Here is a 14,544-nt window from a genome sequence, read left to right as displayed (position 1 = left end):
CAACTTTAATGACATTTAATATATATAAATAAAATATTAAAATGAATTCAGGTAGCGAATATTTAATCAAATCAATAGTGTCGTCAGTCCGAGCCCTGAATTGTATTTCAAATTTCGCGGGAATAATTTTTCTATATGTTTCCTAACCTTCCTTACATAATCCTAACCTTAAAATACAGATGTTCACTTTTGCTGATTTATTACTGTAAATAGATAAATTATTAAAAATAAACAAAAAGCAACAGTAAAATAAATTTACTTGCCCAACAGCAAGGATGTTTAAACATTTAAAATATTATGTAAAATTTATAATTTTTTTTTAATAGCAAATTTAAAAAAAAAAGTGTCTGGAGATCCGCCATCCATAATAAACCGGTGTTGGAAGAATTATCTTTTTTCTACGCCAATGCTATGCTCATCGGCTCCGGGCCATAAAGCAGCCAGAAATCCTGAGCGTTCTTACCGCCATTACATCGTTAAATGTCATTTGTGCTGCGTCCTTTCAAAAAATTTTAAAAATAAAAAAATAACCTCATTTTAACTTTAACCTCTTTAAATAAATAAACTGAAAAATCGAAATGTCGACTAAAAGGAAAAGTGCTCCAGTTAAGAATCGTGGAAAATCACGTAAGACTGAATATGAAGAGGAAAATATTTCGAGTGAACACGACTCTGAACTCGAGGACGGTGCTGATTCTGCAGAGGACGGTGTCGACGCCGAAGAAGAGGTCGAAACTAAGGATGTCTTCAGTATTCCCGAATTAACGCCACCGGAGGTATTGTAAATTCATTCCTTTTATTCATCGTTTTTCTCATTTTTTTGATTTATTTCTTATGTTCGATCCCCTTTACTTTCGTCCTAACGGTTTTTTTTGTCACCACAAGGAAGCGTCTTTTTATGTTGCCTTTTTTTCTTAATTCGATTCAGCTTTTACAAAAAACTTTGTTGAATAAACATTCCATTCATGGTGGTAAATATTCGGAAGCATTTGCATTGTTAATTTGTAAACAAGATATTGCCTAATCGTATGGAAATGCAAAAACATTGTTTTACTTGAGTTTCTTTGTATTATTGGGGTGTCTACCTGAAAGGGAATTTTTTCACCTAGAAGAAAACAGAAAATGACCGGGAATTTGTTTCAGAGACCGGAATTTTTCTCTGGAATGTACTTTATATGCAAATTAAGAATGTTTTCATATATTTTATTACTCTAATTCTGAGTTTGAATAGGGAATTTGTGAAAAAGTCATAATGCACTTTGTATACGTTGGGTGTTTGGCGTGTTCTTGAAAATCTTGAAATCTCATTGAATTTCTCACAAGAAGCTTGAATTCAGTTTTTCTTTTCCTTTAAAAACGGTTATTGTATTTTAATGCGAAAAGTAATTTACATCTTTTAGTCTATTTTCTCTGCTATTACGAAAGAAACATAGTGTTTAAAAAAAACCATGCAACTGGAAAGGTTTTTATTTATCAAGATATAATTAAATATTCATTACAGAATAAATAAAGAGATTTCTAGTCATTTTTTTGTAGACTTTACCAATTATTTTATAGATTGCAATGGACAGACTTTAATGTTATGAATAATTCTACAAGTTTTTATTCTCGTCTCCGCTAATATCGAATGTTAAAGTAAGCTTTTTTTTATATTCAACTTACAAATTATAAAAATTATTAGTTCAAACTTTCGAAGTTAATTCAGAATTTGCATGAGCCATGGCCATATAACGGATTTTTCAGCGTTTCCCAACTCAGGTTTTGAGTGTACACCAGATTTGAAATATTTCACAAAAACTTTGCAAAGCTTTTAAAACTTTCAAAACATTTCAAGAATTTCAAAGATTTGAAAAGATTTCACTAAGATTTCAAATACTTCAATGATTTCAACGAACAAAAAAGATTTTAGAAAAAAATCTACAAACATTTCAAAAGATTTGATAAAGATTTCAGATTTCACAAAAATTTGCCAGATATTTCAAACATTTCATAAAGAACCAGATTTCAAAGATTTTAGACAGATTAAAAGTATATTCCAAAAATTTCAAAAAGGGTGCATTTTTAAGATTTTAAACGATTTCACAAGGATTTTAAGTACTTAAAGAGATTTCAACGAATTAATAAATATTTTAAAGACGGCTTATGTTCATACAAAATTTAAGAATTTATTTATAGACACCCTATATAGGCAATTTTACAAAAGAATTAAAATACTGGCTTGGAACAGAGAACTTTCTAAAAGAATTATAATTTCGAACTTTGAAACACGGAATTTTCGAAAAGAGTTGCAATCCTAAATAAAACTAACGATTTTTCATCAATTAATTTTTAGATGCATTTTGGAGATTTTAAATTTCACAATATTTTTCTTTCAAATTCAAATATTCAAAATTTTAGAACCATTTCGGTGTTAAATATTTCAAAATTCCATATTAAAAGCCTTGATAGTCAGTTTTAAATTTAATAATTTGAGATATAAATATAAAGCAATCTCGAATTGAATAGCTTAAAATTTTAGCATTTCAAAAAAAGAAATCAGATCATAGAGATATTTTTTTGTATTCTTTATTTTAATTTTTAGTTTTTAATATAAGATCCTAAAATTGTCCGATTTAAAAATTTCTAAAATGAATAATAATTCCAAAATAAGATATGAAATAAAAAATTGTGTTCAAAATAAAGATTTATAAATTGTCATGGCGAGAACTACATTTTTAATATTTTCATTTCATATACTTTAATTTTGTAATTAAGATTAAATTCAATGCATTTTAGAAAGTGTAATTAAGAATTAAAAAATTATTATTTTTTAAGAGATTTAGGTTTACTTTAAATAATTTAAATTTTAAAGTGGTTGAGTATGAAAAAGTTTTAATATCACAATTTTTGGTTATTACCATTTTTTTCAGTTTTAAATAAAGTTCGCATTCATCTAAGTTTTAACGTTCCGGAGTAGAATTTTTTTCATTTTCATTGTTTCCCAGTTAAAATGACTATTTATTATTTTTTTTTTTTTTTTGAATAATTGACTTATTATCTAATAAAAATTTTAAATTCTAGAATGTCAGAAGTTTTGACTTCTAGTTTTTAAATCAAATTCGAATCTTAAAATATACAATTTTAACCTTTTCATATTGTCCTATATAACGAAATTTTCATCTAAAATCGTACTAGTTCCGCGATTCTCCAATTTCAATTAATATGATTTAAATTTTGGCGCAATTCAAATCCCTTTTCTAATTGATTTTTCCAAAATCGTTCGTAGTTTTTTTTTTCATTTTCAGATGCTTGCAATTTGAATTTATTGTTTCAAAAATGTTTAAAACCTTATAATAAAAAAATTAGTCTAATAATGAATTTTTTAATTCGCATATTTTCATGTTAGAAAATAGAAATCCAGAGACATGAACGCGCGATTTGCGCCTGTGAATTTACTGCTAGTGCTGAATAAAACGCATATCTGTATTTTCTTTTATTAGATACAAAAAATTCCTTATCCTACTTTTATATGCATCAGTCAATCGATTTCTTGCTAAAAGCTTTGCTGATGTTTATCGACTTCCGCAATAGATAAGATGTGTGAAAAACTATGGGTTTCGCAAAGAAAATAAATTTTGTTCTAAACCGGTAGAAATCACGAATATTTACCGAGAGTATTTTTTTTCATGCTAATATTAATTAAAAATCTAGATAAATTTAAATCTGCGTATTAAGAAAATATATTCTGTAATCTTTAATATTGCTGCAAAACTTTGCACGTATTTTGATTTGTTGAGACAATCCGAAGAATAATTTTGAATTTGTTTAATTGTCACTATGTTTGAAATATATAATGCAAATAAAATCAAGGAAGCTTCGGTTTCAATAGATAATAAAAAAAAAAATCTTTCTGTTGTCTTAGTTCTTAAACTCATATAGTTATCTTTTAGAATCAGTGGATATATTCAGAACAATAAAATTTCAGGGTGGCGGCTGGACCGAGAAATGACAGTGGATTTTTTTGTTTTGACTAGGAATTTTAACGAATTTGTAGAAGAAAAATCTGTCCACGTTCGATTTCAACAGTTTTTAAATAATTAATGGAATTGTTATGTTTTTCAATTATACTATTATTTAGCTTACAATGCGTAATTAAAAATTTTTTACTTTACAAATTTTCCATTAAAAATTTGTATCTTTAAGCTTACATTTTTAATTTAAAGAATTTTTAAATGCTTTATTAAAGTCTAGAATGAATAAAAATAAAAAGCCTTTAATGTTGAACGTGTAACTGAAAGTTTATAAACTATTTTCAACTTGAAAATAACTTCATAATAATGTATTCTTAATTAAATGATTTTATTAAATTTAAAATATTGTTTCAGTCTAAAATATTCAATTTTTAACCCATTCAATTTGAAATTTGTTACTAAAAAAAAAGATTAATTATTGAATATTTAGCAATATTTGCATTTTTATATAAGACAAGTAAATTGAAACCGAATATTTAAAAGTAAAGAAACTTTAACTGAATTGTTTGACATAGAAAGCCTGGAATCGTTAACATTTTGAAGAGCCTTTAAACTTTGAACGTTACAATTTTAATTGTTGTATTTGAAAAATGCTTGATTTGTAAGTGAAATTTTAAAATTTTGATGTATAATTTACAAATTAACATTTGTAAAAAAAATTGAGTAATTTTAAGAGATATTTAGGAGTTTTTAAAAGATACAAAATTATCATACAAATTTTAGAAAGTTTTCTTAAAATCTTCTAGAATCTTCTTTGAAAATTTTGTTTAAATCTTTGAAAAACTTTTCAAATCTGCTCTTAAAATAATTTTTCCAAACGAAAAGTTATTTTTAGTTCTCCTAGGAATCGTAAGAAAGTGTTTTTATTCTTTTGAAGCCTTTCACAATTCTTGAAAAGAATCTAATTTTTTTGTTTAAAATCTGCAAAAGAAATTTTATCAAATTTGCAGGGTTTTCTGAAAATTTTAGAAAATTCAATTAATTTTGACAGGTATTTAGAAGTTCTGAAAACATTTCCAAAATCACTTTAAATTTAAAACAAATTTAAAACAACTTATAGATTTCTCAAGATTTTGAAGCTTTCCATGCATCTTTAAACTATTAAAAAAGAAAATAATTGAATTTTTAATTTAAGAAGTGTTCAGTTAAAATGTTTTCAATATTTGATGTTTCTAGCTTAAAATTCCTTAAAATTATATAATTTTGAAAATTTTGAAGTACATTGATTGATTTTTTAATTTAGAGAATTGAAAATGATAACGTGGATTTATATTTTTTTTTATATTGAAAAATGTTAATACCTTCAATTTTATGCGCGTAAATTATTGAGCATATTTGAATACAACATTTTTTAATTAAAAACTTTTAAATTTCGATCTTAAAATTTCGAAATTTAACATTTCTACGTGCTTTCATTTGCAGCTCCGTTTTTATTACCTCAAGTGGAATTTTTTTAGCTTTCGTGTTCCATTTTTTTAATCTCATTGACCGTGAAAAATGTTTGCGAACCGGGAAATGGACGAGAATTTATTTATCGAATTTAGGAGCAAAAACAACAAAAAAAAAACAAGTTTTTTATTATATATTGAAATTGAAGCTTTCTTGATTTCATTTTCATCATATATTTTAAACAAATTAACGGTTAAACAAATTAACGGTTAAACAAATTTACAATTGCAAATATGTACAAAAGTTTCTCAGAAATATTTAACATTAACAAATATAGATAGTTTCTTGATAAGTAACTTTAAATTTATATCTACATTTTAATCAATATTAGCGTAACAAACAAATATTCGCTAGTAGCTTCCTATAATAAATTTCCCTGGTGGGGAAGCCTAAAAGGCTTTCAAGTATATAACTTTGAGTTTGGGACGTAAAGAATTATAATTTCAACTTGGGAACAAGGATTTTCGTAAAGATTAAAATTTTTTCTTTGAATATGTAATTTTTAATATGGAATAGGAAATTTTGGATAAAGAATTTTCATTCTGATTATAAATAAAAAGGAATCTTACAAATGCCATTCCTGTTCCAAGTCAGAATTCGACATATTTTAAAAATCCCATGTTCAAAATTGGTTGGAATTAAAAAATTCTGTTTTCCTGCTTATAAAAATTTGCCATCATTTGGACGAAGAATAAATAATCTAAATAATAATAAAAGAATGCCATAAAAATTTAAATTTTGGCTTAGAACAGGTAATTGTTGGGAAAAGCGGGAAATTTTGGAGAAAAAAATTTATTCTGATTTATGAGCAGGGAATTTACAAGAACAATCCGCATTCCAAGTAAGAATTCTTCAGATTTTGAATATTCCTTGTTCAAACTCAGAATTTGTTTGAATATAAACATTGTTTTTTTTTTGCAATAAAAATTCTCCAGAATTTGAAACGTCCTCTTCCAAATTTTGTAAAAAGGGAGTTACCATATTTCTGAATTATAATAGAAAAGGTTGTAAATCAATATGGTTCTGACTTGGAAACAGGGAATTTTTTTAATAAATTTAGATATAAAAGAATTATAACTTTGAGTTTCGACAAAGAATAAATGAATAAAATATTTTTTAAAAAGTCCTGTAAATAATTATCATCTTGAGTTTGGAACAGAAAATTTCGTAAAGAATTAAACATTTTCTTGGAAAGGTCATTTTTGACATGGAGCCAGAAAAGAATTTTACTTCTGATTTATTTAAGGGGATTAAAAAAAAACAATCTCTGTTCCAAGTTCTTTTTTTTCAAATAAAAAAAATTTCCGTAAATAATTGTAATTTATATATCCGTAAAGAATTATAATTTATCTCTTTTACAAAATTCTTTGTCCCAATTCAGAATTGTAATTCGTATTTCGAAAAGTTATCTGAGATTCCAACTCAGAATTTTGACCCTTTTCCAAAATTGCCTGTACCGATAGAAAACCGGGAACTTTAAATCATCCATCCTGATTATTCGTTCAATTATTGATGTTATAATTGAATAAAAATAAAAGAATAAGATATAACTTTTGTCACCTTATGAAACATTTTGATTCAGAATTGTACATATGCAATTCTATGAATTAGGGTTGAAAATCTTTCGATTTTTAAAACTGCTGAAATCATGCTCTTCTAATTGAATATATTTTTCATTAGGGTGGATGGGGCAAACCTGGAACACTGCTTATGTGTGGTCTTACTAACTGGGACTTGGCTGGACGCAAAACAGTGCCTAAGGGAGCCAAAGCTAATATAGGAAGAAGCTTGTGGTACCCGCATACTTTTAAAAACTTACAAGGGGCTCGTGTCAGATTAGTTGCTTCAGGATCTGCTGCTGCTCACAGTGTCATTGTCACTGAAGACAATAGATGTCTAGTATTTGGCAGAAACGATAAAGGTGAATTATCAATTTCTCTATCAGATTTAAGAAAAGATTCACGGGATTTTCAAAACCGTATATTTTATCTAGAACGGAATTTTCCAAGTCCTGTGATTTGATTTATAAAAAGGGTCTTTCATCGGTCAAATATCTAATAGAGACTTTATTGTTGGTCATGTTGCAATTTGTTTTAACTCTTTTTGACGTGTCAGAAATGATAAAGTTTTGTGCGTTTGTATGAAAAATAAAAAAATTATAAACGTCTACAGCAACAAAACATTTTTTGTATAAAATTACTTGGAGGGCCTGTGGAAAATCAAGTGTTTGGAACAACCTAATGAATAATTGTTGGTATGTTTTTAATGGAAAATTTAGAATTTATGTAACAAATAACGTAAATTTACAAATCTTTTGTTAGAAAATTAGAAATTTCTACACAGTTTTGTAAAAAAATACATTTTTATACGAAAAATAGGAAAATCTAAGATTCCGAAATGAATATTAGCCCTGGTGGAAAAAATTTTGTACGAAAAACTACAATGTTCTAAGAAAATCACATCTTTATCCAAAATTGTAGAAAATCATAGATTTTGTTATAGTTTGGCCTCGAAAACTACTAGCTGCTATTAAAAGTTAAAAGTTTCTTAGAAAATTTAGGAAATTTTATCATTTTTGTTTGTTTCATTAAAAATATTTACAACCGGAAATGCAATATCAGTTTTTCTTAGTTTTTTTTTTTAGAGAGTTACGAACTACTAGAAATTTTGATAAATCTTATATTATTTATATTAATAGAAAAATCCGTATCATTTCGAAAATAAAAAATTCATCGTGAAGTACAAAAATATGTTATTTTTCAAATGAAATAGGGGGACACGTATTTTATCGTTTATAGACAAAATTAATAATTTTCGCGAAGTTACGTGGATTTAAAATTTTTGGGTTTTCCAAAAAATACAGTTTTTTCTTTCAACTTTAATTAATTTTGACCTAATTAATTGAGATATTTAAGTTTTATTTCCTAAATCTGGTGTTGCATTTTGAACCTAACTGTTAAATTTCCAAACCAAAAAGACAAATTTTTAAACATAGTTTTATTTTCATTCTGAAAAGTAGAATTTTTCAATAATCAGATACATTTTGAACACAAGATGTAATAGTTGATATTTTTACGACAAAAAAAATTTCAACAAAATAGTTTGATTTTCAATCAATGAGTAGAATTTGTATGATTGTTACAGTTTAACTTTAAACTTAAAAATTTTAATTCGCAACCAAAATTGTAATAGTTAATATTTCAACAACAAAATGCAATTTCTACCAAAAGAAATGAATTTAAAAATCAAAAAGCCGAAATTTCGACAAATAAAGATTTTTTAGTCAAAAAAATTAAATTTTCATCCACATAGTGGCCTTTTTATCCAAAAAGAGCAAATGCCGATACAAGAAGATTTTTTTTCAATTTTAACCAGAGAGATGAAATTTCGAAGAAAAAAAATTAACACAGTTCAGTTGTGACCTGAGTAGCTTTTCAATTAAAAAAGATTAATTTTGAACAATATAGTAAAAATTTCAAACAGGCTTGAGTTTTCAACTAGAATTATAAATCTTCAAGTGGAATAGTGAAGTTTTTAGTTATAAAAATTAATTTGTAACAACAAAAAAAAACAATTTTCAACAAAAGATATGAATTTTAACTAAATTGATGGAGCTTTAACGATAAAAGATGAATTTTCAACGAATAATTTAAAATTAGTTATTAACAAATATATATTTTTTAATCTTATCGATTGAATTTAAATTGATTGAATTTAACAAACAAATATAATGTCTAACAAAATAGTTAAATCCTCAACCAAAGAAGATTAATTTTTTAACCAAACAGTGCATTTTTATAAAAAAAAAATTTTACTAAAAAAGATTCTTTTTTAAAGCAAAAAGCCGAATTTCAAGCCAAAAAGAAAATTCTTGTTAATAGTTGTTAAATTTTCAACAAAAAGATGAATTTTAAACAAATAGATTAATTTTCTACCGAAAAAAGCCAATTTTTAACAAAGTTCAGAAACTCAACAAAAAAATAAAATTGTAAACTAAAAAAGATGGATTTTTAAATAAAAATATTAAGTCACTACTAAAAAAGACGAATTTTCCAATAAAAGTTAAGAATTTTTACCCAACAAGTTCAATTTTCACCTAAAAAAGATTAATACATATATATTAATTTTCTACTAAAAAAAACGAATTTTATACTAAAATATATGCATTTTTAAACAAAAAGATTAATTTAGTTCTAAAAACGGCGATTTTTCAGTCAAATTCAAGAATTCTCCAATAAAAAGTTTAATTAATAGCAAATATATTAAATTTTTTTTAAATTTAGTTTAATTTTAAAACCTAATTAGATTTTTAAACAAAAAGACACATTTTCTACCGAAAATTTTTTTTTACAAAATTCAAGAATGGTCAACCAAAAAGTTGCATTTTTAACAAAATTCAATATTGCTCAGCCAAAAAAGTAGAATTTGGAACTAAAAAATATGAATTTTTGAACAAAAATATTAATATACTACCAAAAAGACGATTTTTAAAATAAAATTCAAGAATTCTCAACAAAAATAGTTTTTTTTTTTTTTTTAAGGAAGAAAGATAAGTATATTTTAATTCTTAAGAAAGTAGTTTAACTTTAAAACCTAGTTGTTAAATTTTAAAACAAAAAGATTAATTATTTTACCGAAAAAACTAATTTTGAACAAAATTCAAGGATTCTCAACCAAGAAATTGAATTTTCATCTAAAAAAGATTAATTTTTAGTAAAATTCAAGAATTCTTAACTAAAAAGTTGAATAATTAAGAAAGAAAATTTTTGTTAAATTTTTAACCTGAAAGATGCATTTTCAAACAAATAGATTAATTTTCTGCCGAAAAAAGCCAATTTGAAAAAAAATTCAGAAACTCAATCAAGGAATTAAATTTTCAACTAAAAAAGATGCATTTTTAAACGAAAATATTAAATTACTACCAAAAAAGATGAATTTTCAAATAAAACTCCAGAATTCTCAAGCGAAAAACATGAATTGGTAACAAAGTTCGAGAATTCTGAACCAAAAAGTTAAATTTTCATATAAAAAAAGATTAATTTTCTTTAAAAAAAAATGAATTTTTTATTACAAAAATATGCATTTTCAAACAGAAAGATTAATTTATTGCCAAAAAAGCCGATTTTTCAAACAAATTCAAGAATTCTTTAAAAAAATGTTGAATTGATAAAGAAGATTTTTTTTAAGAATTTAGTTTAATTTTTATACCTAGTTGTTAAATTTCTTAACAAAAAGGTAAGTTTTCAAACAAAAAAATACATTTTCTACCAGAAAAAAAAACATTAACAAAATTCAAGAATGCTCAACTAAAAAGTTTAATTTTCAACTTAAAAAAATTAATTTACTACAAAAAAAAAACGAATTTTCAATAAAATTCGAGAATTCTCAACTAAAAAGTTGAATATTTAAGAAAAAAATTTTTTTAATTTTCAAGAGATTATTAACTCATCTCAACTATCTCAACTGAAAAGTGGAATATTTAAGAAAGACATTTTTTTATTTTGAAGAAATTAGTTTAAACTCTATTTGTAAAACTTGTAACAAAAAATGTCAATTTATCACCAAGAAGACGAATTGTTTATAAAATTTAAGAGTTCACAACCAAAAAGTTGAATTTTCAACTAAAAAAGATGAATTTTTAATAAAATTCAAGAGTTTTCAACCCAAAAGTAGAATTTTTCAATTAAGAAAAACGATTTTTTCTATTGTGATTTGATAAGAATAAAAATAACGAAGACGAAAGAAATAAAAAAAAGAGAAGGAAGGGGATTTGTTTATTATCCTTCTCATTTTTCTCTCTTTTTTAGTTTTTGACAAAAAAAAATTCTTTTCTTTTTAGGAATTTTTTTAATCTTTTCAAATTACAATAAGAACATTGAATGGTGATTGTCCAAATTTGATCGTTGAATTCTTGTTTTTATTTACAGGATTTATGCACATTAACTTGATTATTGTACGTTAAATAGGATTTTAAATTTGATTTTAATCTCATTTAAGTTTCCAGAATTTCTAAATTCAATCCTTCTCATCCTAAAAAAAAATGGAATCATCCTCGAACACAGTAACAGAATGCTTTTCTTGAATTGTTCAGGACAACTTGGAGTCGGAGACATGAAACGCCGTGATGAGCCGACCGAAGTGGAGGCCTTGAAAGGTCACACAGTAATAGCAGCTGCCTGTGGACGTGGTCACACCCTCTTTTTGACCAGTCGTGGAATTGTCTTTGGAGCTGGGGACAATAAACTAGGCCAATGCGGCATTGGCAAGACAATGCCGAACGTCGTGACAGCCACGATGGTCAAATACTCCGGTGCTCCCATCATCAAAGTCGGATGTGGAGCCGAATTCTCAATGATTCTAGATATTAAGGGTGGTCTGCACTCATTCGGGAGCCCGGAATATGGACAGCTGGGTCACAACACGGACGGAAAGTACTTCATAACGAGCACGAAAATGGGCTTCCACTATGAGAAGGCGCCGAAACGCATTGTCTTGTATGTTGAGAAAGGAAAGGACGGTCACGTGACTCCCCTCGATCGGGTAGAGATATCCGATTTTAGTTGCGGTCACAATCACACTGTGGCTATTGACAGTAAGACCCGGGCCTTCTCCTGGGGATTCGGAGGAATTGGAAGGTTAGGTCATAGTGAACAGAAGGATGAACTAGTGCCGCGACTTATCAAATTCCTAGAACCGCCAAATCGCGGCGTACGCTCGGTTCACTGTGGAAGTTCGTACAGTATCGTGATCAATGTCCACGGGACTGCATTGCTCTTCGGGCAGACGAAAAGGACCGGCGAGGCCAACATGTACCCGAAACCGATCCAGGTACTCATTTTATTTTATTATTTTTTTTTTTTTTAGTTTTTACTCATTCACAAACAACAATTAATAAAAAAAATTAAATATATTCATAATTTAAGAATAATATATATAATATTAATCCTAATATTATAATTTCTAAAGATATTAAAGTTATTAATAAATGTGAAAATAATAAACAAGTAATCAGATATATAAATATAATTATAACTAATAAATTTAACAAAAGCTATATAGTTTGATATATTAAAAAATTAAATTTTGAATGATTGTTTTTACAATAATTTATTGATAAAATTATTAATTTTACATAGCATATAAATTACATTTGATTTATTATTTATTAATTTATTATTAAATATAATTAGAAGATTATTATTAATAGTTTCAATATTACCACAGTCAGTTAAATCACTTTTCCAGGGTGGCCAGTGGACCCGGAATTTTATGATACCGGGAAATGAGAGTGAATTTATTTTTTGATCGCGAATTTTACAAATATTTAGAAGAAAACTCTGACCAAGCTTAATTTCAACAATTTTGTAAATAATTAATGTGCAGTCTTGAAGGTTTAAACAATTAGCAATTAAAAGCGTTTGAAGTTGACAATTTTTAATAAAAAAAAAAACATTTTTATTTTAACAACTGTAATTGCAAATAAATAAATTATTTTTCAAATGGATCTGTACTTTAAGTATAAAAAACTGAACAAAAATTGATTTGACAAAACGATTCTAAATCTGTTTAAAATTTGAGAATTTCCAGATTGTAACTGTTTCACTTTGAAACTCTTGATAACAATAGAAATTAATATATTATTTATTCCGATAATTTTATATTTAAATAACAATTTTAATGATTCGTCAATAAAATATTTTAAATTCAAAGTCTTAGGTCTTTCTTTATATTAAATTTAATAGAGACTTATTAATATATTATTTTTATTAATTTGTAGACTAATTTTAACTTAAAAAATAACTGCATAATAATATAGTCCTAATTAAATGCTTTTACTAAATTTAGAATATTGTTTAAGTCTAAGTTATTCCGTTTTTAACCTATTCTAATGTCAAGAATAATAAAAAAATTTCATAAATATTAAACCAAATTTAGACATTTTACGATTTTTAAGTAAGATTTTGAAGCTTTTTAAGGATTTTAAAACTATTTACAATGAAAATAATTTAACTTTTAATTCAAGAAGTGTTCAGTGCACAACAAAAATGTAATCGTTGAATTATTATATTTTGTATTTCATTGACCGCGAAAATTGTTGGAAATTTTCTTTTATTAAATTTGCTTCTAAAAAAAAACCTTTAAAACTTGAGAATTTAAATTTTGGTTGGAAATGCAACTGTTTTTGGTTGTATGTATTTTAATCTTTTTTTTTCTTCGAAATTTGTACCGTTTAATTGGAATTTCATCTATTTTATTGAAAAATAGGCTCTTCTGCTTGAAAGTGCAACTATTTGGTAAAAATATGTCTTGGTTGAATATTAACTTTTTTTGTTGAGAATTTTATCTGTTCGGGATTAAAAGTTAAATTTTTTCGAAAACATCAGAATTTTTATTTTGAAGACTCGACTTTTATGTTGAAAATTCATCTTTTTTCAAATTTATACCTTTTGGTAGAAAATTAGTATTCGTTTGTTGAAAACTTATCTATTTTCTGCTAAAAATGTCATCTTTTTTGGCTTGGTTGAAAATTGAATAATTTTCTTTGGTTGTGGATTCAACTTTTTTGTTAAATTTGAATTTTTTCTTTGACGCTTAATTATTTTAGTTGTAAATTCACCTCTTTGGTTGAAAGTTACAGTATATTGTTAAAAATTCGTTTTTTTTTAAATTGAAAATTAATTGTTTGGACTGAAAATTCAACTGTTTCCATTTTGGATTAAAATTTTTTTTTCTTGAGGATACATCAAAAATTCAAAAAATTAAATTTGCAAAATAGTTTAAATTTTAAGTAAGTAGTTGCATTTGCAAATTAAGAAGATTAATTTTGTATAAAGAAAAGACGAATTTTCAATCGCAAATATCAATTCTCAATAGAAAATAGAACGCTTAAAATTTCAATTAAAAAATTGATTTCTAACTCCTCAAAAAACGAAATTTCAACCAAAGATTTAAATTTTAATTAAAAAAGAGTTCGTTTTTACCAAAAATATGTGGTTTTTCTTGTTGGATCCTATTAATTCAGTTCGTATTTAAGCGAAAAACGAGAAAAAGGGGAAGTTTCTTGAAAACATGGGGGGGGGGGGGG

General features: G+C 25.6%; 1 protein-coding gene across 1 annotated transcript in view; it reads left to right on the top strand.

The window, feature by feature from the left end:
* Window positions 1-367: 367 nt before the first annotated feature.
* The window catches only part of LOC117176082 (protein RCC2 homolog), a 20,674-nt gene continuing 6,497 nt past the window's right edge, over window positions 368-14,544 (top strand). The window contains exons 1-3 of the mRNA XM_033366099.1: window positions 368-776; window positions 7,140-7,380; window positions 11,551-12,287. Of these exons, the coding sequence (XP_033221990.1) occupies window positions 579-776; window positions 7,140-7,380; window positions 11,551-12,287 (1,176 nt within the window). The 5' untranslated portion in view covers window positions 368-578. The remainder of the gene's footprint in view (window positions 777-7,139; window positions 7,381-11,550; window positions 12,288-14,544) is intronic.

The sequence above is a fragment of the Belonocnema kinseyi genome, chromosome 7 (genome assembly GCF_010883055.1).
Source record: "Belonocnema kinseyi isolate 2016_QV_RU_SX_M_011 chromosome 7, B_treatae_v1, whole genome shotgun sequence".
NCBI classification, from domain to species: Eukaryota; Metazoa; Arthropoda; class Insecta; order Hymenoptera; family Cynipidae; genus Belonocnema; species Belonocnema kinseyi.
Note: the sequence above shows the minus strand (reverse complement) of the source record. Positions and strands in the feature narration are given on the sequence as shown.